This window comes from Chiloscyllium plagiosum, unplaced genomic scaffold, assembly GCF_037043375.1.
Source record: "Chiloscyllium plagiosum isolate Xiang-an unplaced genomic scaffold, Cpla_swu_hap1 HiC_scaffold_13, whole genome shotgun sequence".
Lineage (NCBI taxonomy): Eukaryota > Metazoa > Chordata > Chondrichthyes > Orectolobiformes > Hemiscylliidae > Chiloscyllium > Chiloscyllium plagiosum.
The window spans coordinates 75,840,712-75,863,208 of NW_028270151.1; the positions used below are offsets into that span (position 1 = coordinate 75,840,712).

The 22,497-nt window shown below is 40.6% G+C and overlaps 1 protein-coding gene across 2 annotated transcripts in view; it reads right to left on the bottom strand.

The window, feature by feature from the left end:
- Positions 1-1,429: 1,429 nt before the first annotated feature.
- The window catches only part of plekhb2 (pleckstrin homology domain containing B2), a 32,094-nt gene continuing 11,026 nt past the window's right edge, over positions 1,430-22,497 (bottom strand). For both annotated transcript variants that reach the window (XM_043701920.2, XM_043701921.2), the window contains exons 2-8: positions 21,833-21,889; positions 20,409-20,561; positions 18,544-18,646; positions 18,122-18,161; positions 15,130-15,216; positions 11,272-11,392; positions 1,430-5,566 (exon numbers count right to left, since the gene is read on the bottom strand). In XM_043701920.2, the coding sequence (XP_043557855.1) occupies positions 5,436-5,566; positions 11,272-11,392; positions 15,130-15,216; positions 18,122-18,161; positions 18,544-18,646; positions 20,409-20,561; positions 21,833-21,869 (672 nt within the window). In that variant the 5' untranslated portion in view covers positions 21,870-21,889 and the 3' untranslated portion in view covers positions 1,430-5,435. The remainder of the gene's footprint in view (positions 5,567-11,271; positions 11,393-15,129; positions 15,217-18,121; positions 18,162-18,543; positions 18,647-20,408; positions 20,562-21,832; positions 21,890-22,497) is intronic.

A 22,497-nucleotide genomic window follows, 5' to 3' on the forward strand; every position in this document is an offset into this window, starting at 1 on the left:
GGTGAGGTAAGTGGTTAGATTCTCTTTTGTTGAGATAGTCATTATCTAGCATCTATATGGCACATTTCTGGTTGCATTTGAATGTGGTCTGCTTTAGTATCCAAGGAGTCTCTAATGGTGCTGAACATGGTGAGATCAATAGCGAACATCCCCACTTCTGACCCATGAAGAAGGGAAAACCATTGATTAAGCAGCTGAAAGTGGTTGGACCTAGTGTACTCCCTGACAATCTCCTGCACAGATGCCCTGCAGCCGAGATGACTGACCTCCAACAACCACAACCTTCTTCCGACGCACCAGGAATGACTTCAACCAGCAGAGAGTGCGAAGTCTGCTTCTCTCCTCCCACTACTTGCCATTCTGCTGACTAATTTTGCTGTGGCTCCTTCTTGCCACACTCAAATCAAATGCCATCTTGTTGTCAAGGACAGTCATCCATGAATATTGACAGATTTTGTCTGGCCTGAAAACCTCCAGCATTTTATGCTTGCGTTTCAAATTTCCAACATTTGCAGTTTGTGTGTTTATATTAATTCCATCTTTGCACTGGGAATAGTTCATGTATGCCTTACGTTCAGTGATCTTGGTTTACTACTTAATCTTGGTCTGACAATGTATTTTCGATTCACTTGCTTGAAATAAGGAAAACACAAGATCATCTGACAAACATCTTGACAGACATTCTGACAAACTACTAAATCCAAGTATTATAGCAAGAGATCTCTACTCCCCACTTTGATTGCGCAGTCACCTACCTAGATTAAAATAAATGGGAGCATGGATCATGCAAAGGGCTTCTGGTAATAGTTAGTGACATTGCTCTACAAGTCCTTAATGCATCATAGTTCAGCAATTGGCTCCCCAATAATCTAACTCCACCAACTTGCAGAAAGGCTCAGGGTGAATAAGTGTGATTCAGTGATTATTACTGTTGCCTCACAGTGCCAAGGACCGAGGTTCAATTTCACCCTTCTTCCCACAATCCAAAGATGTGCAGGTTAGGTGGATTGGCCATTCTAAATTGCCCATTGTGTCCAGGGATGCACAGGCTAGGTGGGTAAATCATAAGAAATGCAGGGTTACAGAGATTGTTGGGGGTGTCTGGGTTGGAGGCTCTTTGGAGGGTCAATGTGGACACAATGGGCTAACTGGCCTCCTTCCACACTGAAGGGATCCTATGATCATTTGAATAAAGTGCTAGGTTTATTAAGCACCCAATTGCAGTGCAGCAAAAAAAAACATCCTTTCGGGAGAGGGAATGGGGAAAAGAAAACAAAACATGGCTTGGTTAGAGGGCTGCAGCACTTAGGTTCACATACATTTGTTGATGCTCGTTCAACACTACACCACAGGAAGTGCCACAATCTCCAATTGTGACCAATCTGGTGAAACTATACACTCTGTTTTTGACTAAGAGACAGGACAGCTGTACAATTAAATCGGTTTATTTAAGTACACAATCTCATTCCACAGAAACAAAGTTTTATGATATAAATCAGCAATATTGATCACAGAAATACAACCGACTCAACTACTTTTGACAGAACATTTCTAGAAGCGTTATTGCACTGATCATTAATCATAGTAATCAACAAGAATTATAAAGGTAACATCTGCACACAGAAATTGCACAATTTCACAGCAGAGGACACATCTCCAAAAATTAGTGCAAAAACACAGAAAATGGATCCAAAGAGAGGAGCATAGAGAGAATAGAGATCAGAGGGAATAAAAAAGTGTAGAAGACTGCAGTGTGCATTCAACAGGGCTACAAAATAGCAATTCATTTCAACCGCTGAATTGTACACAGTGTCACTTCATTGTATCGCTTCCATTTTCAAAACCAAAATTCTCATCAACTTTCAGCACTTGCCTCACCTTCCCACTGCATTCTCCTCTGTTTACATTCTCTTGTCCACCCTATTTGTTGAGGTCAACAACTTATTGCTTACAACTCACTGCTTCCCCCACCTTCAGCCATTTTTTTCTCCCCCAAGGTCTGTCGTTTCTGGACAGAGACTTAATTGTAAATGGGCTAAAAAGCCGATCTGATTGGTCAATGTCATTAGTCTGCTGAATAAGACAAAGCACATTGGATAATGTAGTTGTTCTAATGGTTAAGATGTGGGGGTCACATATCTAACAGAACTTATAATTAGTCAGGAAATCATTAAGAGAAAAAACCTTAAGCAACCTCTTTTAATTAAGAAAACTGACTGGAGGATGAACTTCAGACTGATCACCATGTGTACTCTTTTTAACCTCCCCAAAAATAAAAACACTGCTTCTACTCAACTGCTCATTTATTGCAGACAATAAAACACCATCAACCCACCTTCCACACTTCCTCATTATTATGCGTCCAAAAGGTAGGTTTTCCTGTTGGTTTCGAGAGAGGCAAATACAAAATGAGGTCCGAGGAAAGAATGGCAAGCAGAATTTAGTGGAAGAGTCATGTGAAGGGGACAGGCACTGTCTTGGTTCCTTCCTTATTGATGACATCATCATAACAGTCCAAGGTAAGCTCAAGATCCAGCAGTTGATAAACCCAAAAGGCAGAGACAGGCGATATTGCCCACTAATAGCTAAAACTCAAAACCTTGGCTGTATTTATGCTGGTCTATCAACAAGTTGGAATTTCCAGGCTAGCACAGATAAACAATTCACTGCAACAACAAAAAAAAAGCAGTCTTCAGAGTTTAAGAAAAAGGCACACCTGATTAGCCAGGAGCAGTTTGAAGTTCAGACAAAGCTTAGAGACACAAGTTGATTCCAAGCAATTTTTTTGTCTAGTCTTTTACTGAAGTGCTTTGCCCACAGTCAGTTTTCTTCAATTTTTAAAAACACTTGGCTCGAACATCTGATTACCCCAAAGAAGAAGCAGAGTGCACAGCGGAATACTGGTTACCAAATTTTTCAGTGGTACAGGTGTGGGAAGGGGAAGACTAGCTTTGCAGAGCTCATGTGAAAACTATGATGTAGGAGTCTATAAAACCATCTCAAACTGCATGGAGTTGAAGCTTAAGACTTAGAAATTGTAAGTTACAGCAACTAAAAGTGCAAAAGTTTTTCCATCAACAACGGACTGTTCTGACTATATCCAATAGTTGCAACAGGTAAAGCAATTCAACATTTCTTTTCTGAATCTTGCACCCAGCCATAGTTATGAAATAAATGTCTACCTATTCAGATTTCGTCTTCACTAAATTCACAGGTCGGTTCTGTCTGGATAACACTAATCTTTCAATAGTGATGTCAACCCCATTGATATCCACTAAGTTGCTTCTAAATTTACTGCATCTTTACCTTCAAGGCGGAGTTAAATACAAATCGTCATGTCAGGTTCAAGTCAGAGACAAAAGCTACATAACATTTGATGGTAGTGGTGTGGCCAGAATATTAGCAGAGGGTTGGATAGACAAAGAGAGAGATATTAGTATATTTAAGAAGAATTCATATGCACAGCATCAAATTGAACACTGGAAGTACAAAATAGAAAGTTGAAAAAAAGTAAAACAATATGATTTCAGACTTCAAAAGGTTACATCACCTTTGCAGTCTGAAACAATTAAAGTGATAGGCATTGGACACCTACAAAACTTCAATTTGACACAGGATATCAAGGATGCAAACTGGAAAGCAAGGAAAGAGAGATTCATTTATCTAATGGTTCATGAAATGGCTCTTTTTTAAAGAAGTGAAATATAATGCAATTAAATTGGCAAATGGTAGCTGAAATTTAATTTGAGTAAATATAAATTATATTGATTTAAAATGTTGTGCATTTTAAGCATCCAAAACTGGATAAAAACGGATAGATGTAGAGACAGGTTTTTTGAAGTCACTTTCTATGTTGAGGCAATGTGCTGAACAAAGTGAAAAGTCAATTAAAACACTGGGATGGAGAGTGTGAACAATCAGACATAAGTGATAGAGAGTTTTATGATGCTCTTGTCAGACACCATGCAAAGCACTGGCTTCAGGTTTAGTGACAATGGCACAAGGGAAAACCAGCATGCATTATGAAAAATGTATTATGAAAATCAGTGAGAATGATCCAGAGTACAACATTTTGAGGAAGGATTTAGGAAGTATGAACTCCATACTTTGCCAGGAGTTGGCTCAAGTGGGCATCTAAATTCCAAAACAGAACAAGTTAACAACATTTATAACCAAGTCAGGAAAATGATGCCTGAGGACACAGGTAAGGGCTAAAAATGTTAGACATAAGATCCTTGAACAGAAAAGACTAGTCAATAGTTCAGGAACAATAGGATATTTGTGCAGAGAGAATTCTCCATTCTGTTTTTGCATCCTCTATTGTGGTTGAGTCAGAGTACAAATTATTAATCTGTCCTGGTGAATAGGAAGTGTATGCAGATGAGATCTTTATTATTTAGTGAGAAATGCATGGCCTCAATAGAGGCACAAACATTCAGGACATTCAATTACGTACCAAATAGGAGAGAGTTCAGTAATGGTGATGGCTTTCATCAGACTTGCTGTTCTTTCCTCAACTTCTCTTGGGTAAATCAGCATGTTAACTTTGGGATGGAAAGCAGCATTAAAGAAGAATGTGGACAATTTGCGCATTTTGCCTCTCACATTCCTTGTATTTTGGCCTATCCACGGTATACACAGTTGGAGTGCAATTTACTGGGACTTCTTTCCCCCATTGTTAGCAACTAATGAAGAATATCTAAATTTGGTGTCTAGAGTAATTTTGCAAATATAGAGATCAACCCTAACCTAAAGGGTCTTTTTTTTGAGACAAAAACCCGATGACACTTGTAAATCTATGTTGCAACCAAGGCAGTAACTTCTCAATACACCAGCAGAGCACCCTCGTTAACTGGTTGCTAAGCAGACTGATAACAGCTTGAAATTACATTTTCCTAGTCACACCTGAAAGTGAGTTGAGTAGGAACTAACTCGCCCACTTGATATGAAAGACCCAGATTCAGCCGAATGTGCACTACAATTCAATCCGCACGTCAAAAGAGTAGAGATGATAAGTATGAAAAAATTTAATCTCAATATCCTGGACTGAACTCAAAAACCAACCCATGACAGTATACCAACTCCACTCCAACACTCTCTTATCTCACATTCATGTTCAAAATAATTCTTGAAGTTATAAAATTAGAATTTGAGAAACACATTGACATTTCAAGAAAGCCATGACTAAAAGTAAGTTAATTTTAAATTTTGCTATTTTTTGACATAAACAGACACACTACTTAATTTTGCTCAGACAGGTCACTCAAGATTGCAGAATTTGCTTTAATAAGATTAAAAGTATCATATAGTAACAAAGCAATTGTATGAGTGCAGTAAGTGACATGGACTTGAGGTAAGGTGTAAACTGCATGGAGGAAGTCTACCAGGAAAGTGAAGGCAATGTAAGCAACAGAAGAACTCAGCTGTCCAGAGTTCTAGAATGCCCAGAACAGTGAGCCCAGTGCCATGCCAGTGGCAGCACCTGCCACCATGCCCAGAGCAAGGTCACCATCATCACGCCGCCGGTCTTCAATAATCACGTGATTGGTCGGTGGTGGGTAAGGACCTGAGGAGGAGAGGAAAATGAGATCAATTAACTAATTAACATGCAAGTAATACAATAACAGAATGTGATCAGAAAATATTTGACAGAACCACACAGACATTCCGACGACTTATGCCTCAGCAGATTTGCAAGCTCTGCTGTGTCCAGAGTCACTACAAAAAAAATAGAAGATTTTACCACAGTAAGCAAAATTTCCTAATTTACCTTGCTTTTTAACTCAGGTTGACAGAAAGCATGACGTTTTCCACACTTAACAAGAATTTTTAATTATTACAAGTAAATAGATTCAAGCTAAAGCGAAAAATTATGAACATCCGACATATAATTCTACTGGTTAAAACTCACAGTACCGAAAACCAGAGGCATCGGGACAGAGTGAAAGAATGGAACAGTAGTGCAATGGTCTGGTCAACACGGTTGGCTAAGATGATCCTTTTGGCTCTTCAGGAAGCTAATCACAATGTTATTGGCAGGCAGAAAGCCTTTGTCATTGATAATGAGTCACCATTCCCCAAATCAACCAGGTATTTGCTGCCAATGAAATCTCCTTTTGTACACAGCCGAGCTCCACCTCGTCAGTAGTAGCCTCCATGACTACTTGAGCAAATGCAGTGTAAACCACACTTGTGGTTTTACCCCAGACCATCAATCTGAAACATTAATGGTCTTTCTCATTATTTCACAAGGCATTAGGCAAAAGGACAGAGATGGGGGAGGAGGAAAACAAGAGAAAAAAAAAGAGGAGAGGTATGGAAGAGAGAGGGGGGTAAACAGAGAGGAGGGGAGAGGAAAACGTGAAAATGGTTTAGGGAGAGAATTCCAGAATGAATACAAGATTTGTACCTGGCCCAACTACCACTTTTGAAAAAAATTAATTCCCATCTATGATTTTCAACTTTCACTTGCTGAAAATAGTAAGGAGCAAGGATGGGATGGGCAAAAATAAGAGGAAGGGAGGAGGACAAAACAGGAAATTTAGAAAAAGAGAGACAGAGGGCCACCAGGCTCACAGTTTAATAATAAATACAAAGAAGTTGGGAATCTCAAGTCTGATTTTATAGGAATTCTAATTGCTATGATACTGCACCACACATCATTTGTTAAAATACAAATACCATCAATTGTCCAGTTCTTGTCTGACTTATATTGCAGTTGCTATAATGGTGTTATTCGTTTAATCGTTGGCACCACTCTTCCCTGCCAGCACAGTAAAAGGGTTCATCCCACTGCTGCTGTAAATAACTAGCAATGGCTTATTGTGCATAGTCTGTATTGTTATATAGCATTTAATCTATGCTGCTGGAGGTAGTGATTTTTATCCAGAGAAGTTGCTGCAGTTTCAGACATAAATACCACTACCGTCTGCTAGAGATCCTAAAGACTCTTTTGAAACAAACTGTATTAACTTTGCTCCAAGACCAGCTATGACTCCCAATCACCTTCAAAACAAACACATCCAAGAAAATGACCTTAACATCACTGTAATATACTAGATCAAACCCCTCAAAATATGAGAGTCTAAGACTCTAACTTTTTCTTACGTTAAAGCTAATCATAAATATAAGGTTGTGTTCCATACAATTCAATTGGTCAAACTATTGGATTTAAAGCACATCAGAGTCTATTCATCCACTATAATTAAAATACAGCAAAGGAACAAATTGGAATAACAAATCTACTGAAAAAAATTTAAAAGAACAATAAATACAGTAACTATTAATTAACTGTTCCAATATAGTAACATCCCGTAACACACCTTTAGCAAAAGGCAAATTCAGAAAACAGGTGGTCTCACATGCAACTCCATTAGCAGGAAGAGAACCCCCAGCTTCTGGCTGTAATCAAAAGGGAAGAACAATAGCTTCTACTGCAAGACCCCAACAGCAACTGTTGAAAGCTAGAAATCTCTGGTTCTGAGAGAGAGAGTGGGGACCATACCCATTCAGGCTGCTTCTATTGTTCCAACTTTAGAAAAAAATCCAAGACCTCTCAAGCTGTTTACTCTAGTAGACTGCTTTACACCTCTGCCTTAAAACCTCTCTTCAAAAAGGAAACCAGGACAAAATACACCTCTTAAAGCCATAGTAACGTTACAGTCAGTCTTGAAGCACATTGCAACATCATCCAAAATGTGATAACCAGCATGAGATAAGGCTCATTGTGGCTGCTATAATTCTACAGGAAGGTTAAAGATGAACAAAAGGGGAAAATAAACTGAGTTTTCTACATATAAATAGTTGACACTCTAAACAGTTTGCTTATGTAGATTTCCAACTCGCTAGTCAAAAGTCCATGCAATAGTGCAGTGAAAATATTCAACTCTCCAGCTTTTTTTCCCCATCTCTCCATGGTCTTCTCTCTCCTATCACAACTTCACAAATGATTTCTTTTATCGCTTCAATTCATGGACTCAATGTTGTAAACATTGAGAGATCCACATTTCTTTTCAATCCTGTTCCATAGCAGAAGCTACTATGTTATACTGTTGCTTAGACACCGCACCAAGTTACACACAGACGGAGGGTGCATGCATGCAAGAGGTGGGGGGGTGCACTTAGGATTGCCTGTGTATAGTTTACAGACACAGTCACTCAATATCAAACACCAACTTCTTGCACCGACCCCAACATTCATCTACCAGAATATTAGATACCAGTGAGGCTGTGATGGGAGTGACTGGAAAGACTCAGCAGTGAGAACAAATAAACATTCACTCACTGTCAGTGGATCAGAGATTTAAGATCATTAACAGAAAAAACAGCAGGAAATCAGGAGACAAAGACTTTACACAGGAGAAAGTGAGGACTGCAGATGCTGGAGATCAGAGCTGAAAATGTGTTGCTGGAAAGGCACAGCAGGTCAGGCAGCATCCTTCCTGAAGAAAGGCTCATGCCCGAAATGTCAAAAGACTTTACACAGCCAGTTATCACTGAGAACATTGGTAAGGGAATTGGATCAATACTTATAGAAAAATAATTTGCAAGGTTACAGGAAAAGAGCAGAGAATTTAGGCTAATTGGGTTTCTCTATCAGTCAGTACGGGCTCAGTGGGCCAAAAGGTCTTCTTCTGTGCTGCAAACCTCTGACTCAAACAGGTAATAAAAACATCTCTTTCACAGTCACACTGACTGACATGGCTGAAAGCCATCCTAATTGCAACTAATGACATTGGTAATGACAGGTAATCCCATGAGGAGGCTTAAGTGAGGGATATACATGGGAGATTAATGCAGGAATGGACTGGAGCTGTGTAATATTAAAAGACCAAGTGCCATGCTCCTAATAATGGATGTTCTCCATGGCCATCCCATATTGGCAGCTTACACAGCTCATTTGTCAATGTAAAACCAACGGAACCTGAGTGAAGGTCACAGCCAAGTACATGGCCAGTATGCGAATGTTAACAAAATTAAGAATGCTTCGTAAACACACAACACAATATGGATTTACTTGGTAACTTATAAACTCTGATCAAATCCAAAGGCTGGACAGCCTCAAAATCCTGCAAGAAATATCAGCTGCATAGCAATCAGAAAAGCTTCAATTACCGAGGTGTATTTGAAGAAAGTGTGCGATCTACAGAAACATGAATGGAGTTTAGGGTTTCCCAGCTGGTCCACGATCTCATTATTCAGCTTGGACAAGGAATTAGGCTAGAATACCACAGCATACTTGTTTTCTAGTTAAGGACTGACCCCAGAAACCATGTCAGCTTCTTTTTAATATATAAAATTGGAAGGTAGGTAATGGGATTTCTGGCAGTCAGTGAGCGTGTTGTGAATTGTACAGTTCTCATTACAACATTTCAATTCAAGTCAGCTCTGACACTGTACATTTGTATTTTCTGTGCATTTCAAAAAGGCCTTTGGAGATTTGTCCAACAGCACCACCCCATGCCTAGAGCCTGAAACTACATAATACTTGACAGCAAAAATCAAAGCAGAAAAGCACAATTGTGCCAATACTGGAAATTGGAAGCTATAAAAAAAGCAAAATGCTGGCAATACACTGATCTGGCAGCTTATATGAAGAGACAAAAAAAGGAAAAATTCAGATCAAGGAGCTTTCTTCAGAGAACCAAAATCAAACTGGAAACATCAACACCAAATTACAATTACCCAACACTTGATAAAGAATTTCTCCCAAAAATCGTGACAACAGGAAGGAGGAATTGTAGACCCTTCTTCTGGAGGAGGTTCACTGAACCCAACACGTTAACTTCAATTTCTCTCCACAGATGCTGCCAGACCTGCTGAGATTTTCCAGAATTTTATTTTTGTTTACAGACCCACTAAGTGTCCATTCAGTGAAAGGATTTTCAAGTAACACACATTTGCATTTAATGAAAGTTGAAGCATTACATTGGATTTTCTTCACTAACAAGGGAGTCAAAAAAGGTTATAGGCAGGAATGTGGAGTTGATATCACAGTAAGATCGGCCATGATTTTATTGAATGGCACAGCACATCCAGAAGGGCCGAAGGGCCTATTCCTGCTAATGATTCATATTGGCATGAACCACCGTCAAATTGGTCTCAGCACTGTCAACTGTTCTCCTGCATCATCCCTACAGGTGATCTCCCATTCAGGCCAAACTGAATTTTCACCTTGAGCTCATTGCTTACATACTGAAAATGTGTGAACCTGAGGACTGGGGAAGTTAGAGACACCATCTCCTTCTGCAGACGTGTTCCAGTCCAAAAGAGATCAGAGCTGTACTCAATGTGATATCAATGTCCAGCAGTGCCATTAAATCTAGATACCTTCAAGGCTAATGCCATCAACAATAACGTAATGATTGCAAATGCTTGAGATCAAGTGATTGAACTCTATTAAATGAGACAGTGTGTTTAATGTGGCATGCTCTGCTAATTCCATGTTACACACTTCAACATTAAGACCTGGCTATTACCTCAAATTAATTAATCAGACAGCTGAAGCTTGGGTGCCACTTATGCCCATGTGTCTCTGGACTTAATCCCATCAACTGCCCTAGCTGATGCAGCTGAATTTAGCCTGAAGTATGACAGACAGATGAACCCCTAGTTCAGAATCCCTCTCCACTTCCAATCTTGTGCCAGCTGTTTCCACCCACTTCAAAATGCTGTACACATCAGCCTCATCGTGCCAGTCATCCCATGCACCATTTCTTCACATCAACATTACCAATGCTTTCCTCACCAGTCATCCACAGAGTACAACTTCATCTGAAAGTTACAGCAAGCACTTGAGCTCACACCAAGTCCCACTGTCTCCACTTTAGGAACTGAACTGAAATGTCTCCATGATCTCACTCTCCACCAGCCCACAGAGGTTCTGATCAAGGGATATCATGATCTGAAATGTCAGTGTTTCTTTCTCCATGTTTCATTTCTGCCTTCAGCTATTCAGCATCTCTGGGGCTTTCTTATTTTCTGACGGTTTTTGTAGCTTTGTGCTTCACTAACTGATCTGACTGTCCTCATGAAGGAAAAATGCATGAGCTTCTGCATATACACATTTCAATTCTCATCACAGGCTGCTTATCAAAGATTGACTTTGAAACATTATATTAGAACCTGGAAGTTGTGCTTGCAACCTCAGATTTTCACTCACAAATCAAACAGCTCGCTTTCCTATTAGTAAGAGCATGAACGCTGTCTGTAGAGTCGTTGATTCTGAAAACATAAAACAGATGGAAATCACGGTTACAAATATAGACTCACCATTATAGGGATACTGATAGGTCACTGCGTAAGGCTGTCCATTGGATGTGTAGACTACTTGCTGTGAAGCAGTTGGTGGCTGAGCAGTATAAGTACCACTATATGAATCATAACTGTAAACCTGAAAAATACCATGTCCATTGTTCAGCATGCCCAATGTTCAGATCTTGAAGCATCACTTATATTCAAGAGCATCAAACTGTGCATAAATCTCATCCCACCAGAAGAAAAATGATTTTCAGATTTCCTAAATGTTGTAATTGTGCTCAATTTTCACCCCTCTTTGTTCAATCCAAACCTAAACCTCCTGCCAAATGGACAAATCACTTGTTGAGCAAAAAAAATCATGGATTGACAACTATAATTGCTTCTCAGCTACTCATCCCTCAGCACTGAAAGCAGGCATGCAGTGTAGAGCAAGTACAACCTAACAGGAAAGCATCAAATTAAGGGAAAAATACATATCTGAGCAAAGATGCATGGCAGGTCAGATAATTGCCATTGTTTACATTCTCATGAAAGAATAACTGAAAAACTCAAATCAGAAGAAGAAATTTACACCAGAACAGAACACTAGCTACAAAAGTCAAAATGGATACCAAGTTTTTCTGCAGGCAAATAAAAATAGAACTACAGTGAGTTCTCTAGAGACTGAGAATGGAAAGTTAATATTAGATCACAAGTAAATCACAGATCAAACAAACATTTTTCTTCTATTTTCACCATAGAAGATGCAAAAACAAAACATTCCAATATTGGCTGTAAATGAGGTGGCGGAAGGGAGAGGGAACTTACGCAAATTCACTCCAAAAAAGGAAAGCATTACTAATCAAATCAATGGAGCTGTGGCTGACAAGTCTCCTATGAGAGTACAAGAGATGACTAATAGATGCATTTGCATTCATCTTCCAAAACAACCTCAATTTAGGAAAAGTCTAATCAGATTGGAAAGTAGCAAATATAATCTCTCTACTCGAGGCGAGAGAAAGATAGGAAACAGGAAACTTTTAGTTAGTTTAACGTCTGAGGTGAAGGTGGTGGTGTGAGCAATAATATCTCTCGACAAATTTGTGTAGTCAGAACTTCTATAACACGATGGTTGTGTTCTTGTGCAATCCTGCGTTATAGAAAAATCGTGCTTCAGAAACAGCAATTAAAGTGTTTACAGTTACAGCCAACACACATTTTAAAAGTTTGCACACTGTAGAAACAGCTTCCCAATTGTCAATTGCATTACAGTGAATCCCTATTGGTGAAACGTGCATTACAGCAGAACAACCTGCACTTAGAAAACTTCAAGGTAATCAGGAAGAACCAGAGTGGTTTTATCAAAGGGAAATCACATTTAAATCAATTTGCTGGAGTTTTCTGAAGGATTAACATGCACCAGGATAAAGGGGATCTCACTGATGTACTTCCATAAGGCACCTTTGGTTTGCTTCGATCTATTATTGTCACATGTACTGAGATATAGTGAAAGTATCAACTTGCGTGCTATCCAGACAAATCATACCATGCATAAGGACATCAGGATAACAGAACAGAGTATAGTGTTACAGCTACAGAGAAGGTGCAGAGAAAGAGCAACTCTAATCTATGAAAAGTCCAGTCACAATTCTGATAACAACAGGGAAGAAGCTGTTCTTAAACTGTTAGCATGTGTTTTCAAACTTTTATAATCTTCTGCCCAATGGAAAAAGGGTGAAAGACAGTATAACCAGGATGGGAGGGGTCTTGGATCATATTAGCTGCTTTCCCAAGGCAGCAAGTATAGACAGAGTCAATAGAAGGAAGGCTGGTTTTCGTCATCCACTGGGCCACATTCACAACTCAAATTTCTTGCAGTCTTGGGCACAGCAGTTGCCATACCAAGCTGTGGTGCATCCAGATAGGATGCTTTCGTTCAGCTCCTTTGTTCTGCTGACATTGAAGGAGAGATTGTTGTCTTTACACCATGCCACTAAGCTGTTGATCTCTTTCCTGTACTGTCTCATTGCTGTTTGACACACTACGGTGGTATCAGCAGCAAATTTGTAAATGGAGAGAGAGGTGAATTTTGACAAATAGTTAAGAGCATATAAGGAGTGCATTAAGGGGTAGAGTAGCAGCCTTGTTGGGGCACCAGTGAGGAGAATCATCGTGGGGGTGGTGTTGTCGCCTAACCTTACCGATTGCAGTCTGCAGGCCAGAAGGTCGAGGATATACTTGCTCCACGTTCTCAGAGTTAAGAGATAAGGTTGTTTGGAATTGTGTCATTGAAGGCAGAACTAAAGTCAATAAATAGGACTCTGACGTAGGTGTCCTTGTTATACAGATGTTCCAGGGATGACTGCAGGGCCAGGGAGATGGCATCTGTCGTGGACCTATTGTGACAACAGGCAAATTGTAGCAGATCAAGGCAATTGGGAGATTGGACTTGATATGTGCCATTAATAACTCTTGAAGCACTTCATAATGATGGATGTCAGAGCCACTGGGCAGCAGTCAGCTGGGCAAGCACATTGCTTGCTTTTTCTTTGGCACTGGGATGATAGTGGTCTTTTTGAACAGGTAAGGTGGTTAAAGACATCTGCGTTGTTTGAGAGCATGCTGGAGGCAGGTTCAATTGAGTTAGTCAACAGGGAGCTAGAGATTGTTATCTGAAAAACAATTTATTGGTCAAAAGCAATGGCACAAGGTGAACTGTTCAATCAGACACCCTGTGCGGAACCTATAGGCTGAATGGTCTCCTCCTGCCTTGTAACAATTCTGCAATACTGTGATTCAAATACACCAAAGCCTTATTGGGGAGTTCTGGTTCCAGGCATCCTACCTTAGGAAGGATATATTGGACTCAAAGGAAATAATACGGAAATTCACCAATGATATCTGAAAGTTCAATTTTGCGTATCAACTGGGGTTGAATTCTCCAGAATTTAAAAGGTTCAGAAGTGATTTGATCAACGTTTAGAGAATGCAGGTAACAAGACAAAGAAAACGTCTACATCTGTTGGGAAATCCAGAACTACCATCATAATCCAAAATTTTGACGAAGATCCATGAGGAATCAAATTATGGAACCCTTCGATCGATAGATCTTTCTCAAAGATATTAAGGGATATGGGTCAAAGGAGACATGAGCAGTTAGGTCACAGATCAGCAATAATCTTGTGGATGGCAGAACAGGTTTAAGCATAAAAGGGGTAAGCCATTCAGGACTGAGAGGAGGCATTGTGAACCTGTGGAAATCTCTCCCACAACAAGATGTTGGGGCCAGTTAATTAAACACATTCAAGAAAGAGCTGAATCTGTCCCTTGCAGCTAAAGGGATCAAGGGGTAAGGGAAGAAAGCAGGAGTGAGATACTGAGATGGATGAGCCATGATAATATTGAATTGTGGTGCAGGCTTGAAGAGGCAAATGGCCTACTCCTGCACCTATTTTCTATGGTTTCAAAAAGCAAAAGGCTAACTGTTTACTCATGTCCCCAAGGACAGCCTCAGCCACGAATAAACACAACAGATACTCAGCAGTAAACAATGATCAACACCCAAACCCCCTTCACCTCAATGGGAAACAAAAAGGTATATTGTTAAGTAAAGGAAGATGAAGATTTAATCTCTCTCGTACACTTCCCCTCTGCCTTATCCATTTGTCCTTCCTCCTTCCCACCCACTAACTCCCACTCTGCTTTTCTCTGTCTGGGTACAATCAGACCACTCCTGACACTAACTCTGAAAACTACACAGGGAGCTAAGACCAAATCTGCAATACTGCGATTATTACTTTTGCGAGCAAGTTTGACCAAGCAGAGCAAAAGGGAAACAGACTCGCAGCCATGGGAAAGGGGCAATCTTATTTCTCTAATGGGTATACTTACCTGCGCTGGTGCTGCAGGGTAACTTGTATAAGGTGGGGGAGCAGAGGCGTAAGCAACATCATCCAAGGCAATTTCGGGAGCAAGGCTCTGTAATGGATTATATTAAAACAAAATTTATTCTTAAGATTCCTGGAGAGAAAAACTGCAATTTCTTAAGCCACAAATTCTACAAATAAAAATACACAATGATAATTCAATTCAAAAATTTATAGACCACATGGAAATTAATTTTAGGCATTTTGTATTCATTCATTAACAAAACAAAATTGAAAAAAGTGTCACTCTGTCATAGAAATGCAAGTGTGATGAAATTATTAAAAAGTTATCCATTAGATTAAGATTATTCATCAGTGAATTTCATCATGATTACATATCCTCATCTGGTCAAACTTCAAGAGCACAAACAAATTTCAGGACAGATCTGCAGTAGGAATAGGGTTAGGGGTAGACCTGTCCTGGGCTGGAGGGAAGTCAGCTTTTCCCCTGAATACATCCATCAGGGAAACTGAAATAAGAGGTGATTCTTACTGGTCAGACCACTCAGTTTTATTAAGATCTTCCAGAAAAGATGTTGTCAAAGAAGATCTAATCAAAACTGTGACTCTCAATACTCTACACTCTTCAAACAAGGTCTGCTTTGCTAAGACCACAAAACCAAGAGAGTCATCTAAAAAGGAAGGCACTCAACCACAGCTTTATAGAGAAATGAAGATTATAATGTTGCAAGAGGTGACCATTCTGCCCATTGTTTCTGCACTGGCATTTGGAGCATTTTGACTCACTTACTCATAATCCCTGAATATTGTTTCTACTGGATATTTCTATGTCCCCTTGAATCCTTAATTGAACCTGCTGCCCCCTCCACCTTGATGTCCAGATAGTGCCTTGCAAATCCAAACCACTTGCTGTATCAGCATGTCCTTTATTTCCCCCCTCACCTCGCATTTGCTTTTTTGGCAAAACACTTCAAATCTGTCCTCAACCATCACCTCTCCAAGGAGGTGAGTCGCAACATCCTTGTAATAGAAGTTTCTCATCTCTGAAACCATTCTTGTAAACCTGTGCTTCACACTCTGCAGTGCATTCACATCCTTCCGAAATGGTGGTATTTAGCACTCTATTTCTGAGGTCTAACCGGCATCCAAGACAAGTTCCATATAAATTCCCTGCTCTTGCAATTTGCCCAAATTAATGAAGCCCCAAGAACATTTTTTTCTTCTTTTAGGAAATGCCCTGACACCTTTAATCCTTTCTGCACAGATATTCTCAGGTCTCTATGCTATGATGCATCCTTGAGAATTAATTTTATACCGTCTCTGTATGTTCTTTGTACTAAATATCATTGAATTTAATTTGCCACCTACCTACCCACACCCCCAACCTATCAATGTCTTTTTGACGTTCTACAGTCTTCTTCAGTTTATATTCAAGCTTTTCGTCTTTTGCAAAGTTTGATGTTTTCTCTGCCTACCAAGAACCATATCATTTCTATGCATCAGGAAAACCAAGAGTACGAACACCAATCCTTGGAATTGCACTACAAACTTCCTTACACCCTGAAAAATACCCTTTTAGCATAACTCTCAGTTTCCATTCACTCTGCTGGTTGTGTATCTGTTTTGCTCGTGTTCCTTTTATTCCACAATCTATTAACTTTCCTCTCCTGTCCCTTGTGTGTTACTGTATCAAGATGCCTTTTGAATCCCATGCACATCACATCAATAGCCTTTAATTACACGGTCAATGCTTCAAAATACTCCTGCTAGTTGAATAATTTTCCTTTCACAATTCCTGCAGTCTCTTCCAAATCAGTCTATTTTTTCCATGTGACAGATAATTTTATTCCCAGTACTTGATGCTAGATTTTTTCCCACCAAGTGACTGGTCTGTAATTGTTGGGCTTATTTTTACAAACTTTTCTGAACAAAGATGCAACATTTACAATTCTCCAGTCCTCTAGCATCCTCCAAACTTCAGGAGGACTCAGATTATGGCCAGCACCTCTGCAGTCTTCACTCTTACTTCCTTTGATGGCTTTGAACGCACCTCATTTGGTCCAAGTGACTTGTCAACTTTATGTATGACAGTTTGTTCAATACTGATTCCCGATTAAGAATTAAGAGATAAAGGATCTACTCAAAAGAATTTTTAACTTTGAGTTAGCTTAATTGTGCATGCCCCGGGCCACCATATCGTTACATTAATCTGCCTAGTTCAACATATCATCTACTTTGATACCCTGTATAGAATGCTCTTAAAAACCAAACCCTCACCCAGATGTTACAGTCCACAATCAGAACCACTCAATTCATTCATCACTTACTGTGCTCAGTTTCATGTTATGAAGCCTGCACAGATAAAGTGCAAATGAAACAAAATGCAGGATCAAATTTTCTTAAGGAACACCATATGATAGAGGCACCACAATATTATATACTGGAGCTCCTTAAACAATTGTTCATATGATCAGCAGCCAACAGGTCTTACGTGAACAATTGCCACAGCTCGCTCATGTATACTACATGATTCCAATTAATGTCTCATGCAACTTTGCTTAATCACAGTTGAGGTTATTACTAATTTTTCAGAAGGGAAGAGTTCAGAAAAAGCCTGAATAATTGGAACAGCACAGTCTCATGTTAAGTAGCGATGGTAATAACAAAAAGCTGGCTAACACCAGTTGTCTAGCTCCGTTAGTGAATTACAGGCACTTGGCAAAAGGTAGAATGAGAGTCAGAGTTGCTACCGACAATATGGAGTGGAAGGTATAATATTGAAACAAAGGGGTAAAGATTCTCTGATTTAAAAAGTACTTGGCTACTCTGACACTCGTGTGCAACACCAAAGGTGCCCTGTCAAACTGCTTGAAAGAGATGAGGTTTTAAAGAGATTTTTGGTTTGCAAGTAAAATCTGTGAGGATTTCGATATATATATCCCTATAACTCAATAAGTTTTCATTCTGTTACGTAGAATACGAGAGACTTGACTCACTGTGTTTGTCCGTGCCTCCTGAAGTGCAAGTTTCCAGGCCCTGCACAAACCATAACAAGCATTAACACAGTTCAAGGGATGTTCAGAATCCATTCAGATCCTATTCCATTCAAATAACCCAACTAGAAATACCACAGGATCAAATAAGCTGCTATTTGTTTAATATTCAGAATATTGTTTAGGTTAAAAGGTTAACATGCATATCTTCCTTGGTGAGATTCAAAATCATGAGTGGGCTGGACAGAGGTGGGGCAAAGTTATCCCCTTGTCTACCATCCCCTCTCAGAGAGGGACAAGAGCAAGATAGCACATGACAAGACAGAGAAAGATAAAAGTTGCACGTTTGAGATTCCAACACTTGGATAAAATCAAACTATTCACAAACATTTTGAAAGCAAGGTGAAATTTAAACTCCTACTTACAGGCAATCATCAGCACTTTCAGCACAAAGGTTGATAGTTCTCTCATCCCTGCACAGAATCTGGAGTAAGCAGTCTCGAGGCTTTCCTTCAGGAGGCTGGAAATCTAATTTGGGAATAGAAACCAACACATAGTTCATGACATTTTAATTTAGTTTGGATTATTTCCCTTAAAGTTACAACAAACAGTTCAAGACGCATCCTGGCTGTTAGCTACCTAGACTACACCTTCTCCCACCATGCCTCCTGTAAAAACGCCATCCCATATTCTCAATTCCTTCGTCTCTGCCGCACCTGCTCCCAGGAGGACCATTTCCAAAACCGTACAACAGAGATGGCCTCCTTCTTCAAAGACCGCAACTTCCCCCCAGACGTGGTCGACGATGCTCTCCACCGCATCTCCTCCACTTCCCGCTCCTCCGCCCTTGAGCCCCGCCCCTCCAATCACCTACCACCCCACCAACCTCCATATACATTGTATCATCCGCGTCATTTCCGCCACCTCCAAACGGACCCCACCACAGGGATATATTTCCCTCCTCTCCCCTATCAGTGTTCCGAAAAGACCACTCCCTCCGTGACTCCCTCGTCAGGTCCACACCCCCCCACCAACCCAACCTCCACTCCCGACACCTTTCCCTGCAACCGCAAGAAATGCAAAACTTGCACCCACACCTCCCCCCTTACTTCCTTCCAAGGCCCCAAGGGATCCTTCCATATCCGCCACAAATTCACCTGCACCTCCACACACATCATCTATTGCATCCGCTGCACCCGAAGTGGCCTCCTCTATATTGGGGAGACAGGCCGCCTACTTGCGGAACGTTTCAGAGAACACCTCTGGGACACCCGGACCAACCAATCCAACCACCCCGTGGCTCAACACTTCAACTCCCCCTCCCACTCCACCAAGGACATGCAGGTCCTTGGACTCCTCCATCGCCAGACCATAGCAACATGATGGCTGGAGGAAGAGCGCCTCATCTTCTGCCTAGGAACCCTCCAACCACAAGGGATGAACTCCGATTTCTCCAGTTTCCTCATTTCCCCTCCCCTCACCTTGTCTCAGTCCCAACCCTCGATCTCAGCACCACCTTCCTAACCTGCGATCTTCTTCCTGACCTCTCCGCCCCCACCCTGGCCTATCACCCTCACCTTAACCTCCTTCCACCTCTCACATTTCCAATGCCCCTCCCCTAAGTCCCTCCTCCCTACCTTAGATCTTAGCCTGCTTGGCACACTTTCCTCATTCCTGAAGAAGGGCTCACGCCTGAAACGTCAATTCTCCTGCTCCTTGGATGCTACCTGACCTGCTGCGCTTTTACAGCAGCACATTTTCAGCTCTGATCTCCAGCATCTGCAGTCCTCACTTTCTCCTGTTATCTACCCATCTTTAATTGTTTACATGGCATAAATTCAGCTTTCATTGCAAAACTGAATAAAACACCAAGGAAAAAATGTCTAGAAAATACAATCCCAAACGGCTTAAGATATGGGCTATCTTAATTTTCAGATTGAACATGAAGTTAGCCAAAATCCATTGCATTGATGTGCCAAAGCAAAACTCTTCTCAGTGCTGAACTGGACTAGTCCTAAAGTGAGTGGATTTAGAGGTCAGCTTTGAGTTTAGCAACTTTGATCTTGCAGCAACTAACCCACTCAGTCATACGGCAAATATCCTAACCTCATTGCCTAGATTGCATTTGAAATGGGTGCGATCATGACTGAGCTATTGGAGATCAAGCTACCCACAAAGATGCATAGTATAAAGCAGATGGGCAGCAATGTAATAAACTTAAGGAAAGAAATATTAATTAAAAATACAGCTTTGTTACCAAGTTGGTAATGAAGTGAATAACTCTCAGTACCTCTACACTCTGATCCAGATCGAATGTTAATACAGTCTATTCTTAAATGGATCTTATCTTCCATGTCTTCTCGCATCTGATCGTCATAGTAGACGAGCTGGCCATTGGACCACAGGTCAAACCAGTTGTTCTTCCATCGCTTTAAAATAGTACCTGAAACAAGTTAAAGTTAAAGAGTAAAGCTTCAGCAAGTCATCTTGATGCAAGACCCTCTCAGGACCAGCCATCCATGGGAGCTTTGGGCCAGGAAGCTATGAAGGAGTCTCACGAACATTACAATGATGGACTCACCCCAAGAATGGGAAAAGCAGTCAAAAGCCAACTTATGAATATCTCTGCCAATCACAACCCCAGGCTTTGTGAGAGCATTTCCCTGCTACAGCAGATAGCACAGCTATTCCTATAGTCATTAAAAAGTATGGAAACCTAAAAGGACAACCATCAGTCCAAACAAGTAACATCACTGCACTCATTTTCATATGGGGACATGGAGTCAGTTCCTGGTTATAACTAACAGTGGTCTTTTCAACCGTGCCTTCAGCAAGAAATGCATCACAAATCTGCCACTGGTAAGCGGCAGTGTCACATACTCAAATGACGTCTTTCCAGGGGTTTCAAGAGATGCAATTGCAAATAGTGCAAAAGCAAAATCATCTTCTAACGATCATTTAATAATTCTACAAGAGAGGTTGGCAGACTAGGGCAGAGGAGACTTCAGCATCATATGTTGTCGATCAGTGTTGAACCTCAATGCCAGTGTTCACGCTTAATGAGATAGGAAGGGACAGGAGATTGAGAGCAGGGCTGGAAGGGAAATGAGATTGAGAGTGAAAGAAAGCGGGATAGAATTCTAGTAGATATCAAGTGTTGAGTCATGTCCGATCAACATATTGAAGATTTGCCAAATTTCAATTTGTTAGTGCTGCTTAAATCTGGTTTAAATTTCTGTCCACCAACAACATATTTGGGGCAGCATGGTGGCATAGTGGTTAGCACTGCTGCCTTACAGCACCAGGGACCTGGGTCCACTTCCAGCCTCAGGTGACTGTCTGTGTGGAGTTTGCATATTCTCCCTGTGACTGTGTGGGTTTCCTCTGGGTGCTCCAGTTTCCTACCACAGTCCAAAGATGTGTAAGCTCGGTGGATTGGCCATGCTAAATTGCCTATAGTACCCAGGGATGAGTAGGTTAGGCAGATTAGCCTTGCGGCATGCAGGGTCACGGGGGGGTGGGGTTGGGGGGTCTGGGTAGGATGGTCTTCAGAGAGCTAGTGGGGATTTGTTGGGCCAAATGACTTGTTTCCACACTGCAGGGATTCTATGATGATTTATACATTTGCTTCCTGATCATTCCTACCACAGTTCATAACCCTCAGTAAAACGTCATTGTCGCTTTACATCATAGCGACCAGAAGGTGTAACTCACTTTGCCGAAGCAGCCATCCACTTTTAACATAAGCCATTTCTGCAACAGAAAGAGGATCTGTGGAAAGATGTAAAGATTTAGGTTGAGACAGAAACAAACACCCACACTGCCACCAAATAATATTTCGTAGGCACATGAATATGACATGCTTCTTCCATCCAAAACCTTGTAACATCACTTCACAAAAAAAACAAACAGCAGCAACATTTGGCGGAGAGGGGGCGGGAGAGGGACAATAGATAGAGGTCTTCTAAAGAAAAGAATAATTTCAAACTTGTCAAAAAGGAAATACTCAAAACACAGAACTCATGGAATCACTGAAGTTTTAAGTTAATTGCAAATAATGGTATAGCTCTAGCTTAAGGCTGGCTAAATTCAGGAACATTGGGAATTGGGAATAAAGAAGTACGTGATGCTATTGTATTGAGTAATGTCAATTATTACATTTTCAACCTATGATTGAGAGCTGAAAAGGATAGTAATTGCCAGAGTTGAAATATTCCAGTTTTGTGCATGTCTGCTGCAACAATCTGGAAAGTGTATTCAGTGTTTTCTGTTTGCATATAGATGTATAAACCAGTTACTTAAAAAATATTGTTTTCAATGTAAAACTGTTGTCTTGACCCAATTACCATGACCCCTGGGAAATTAATGCTTTCCTTGTA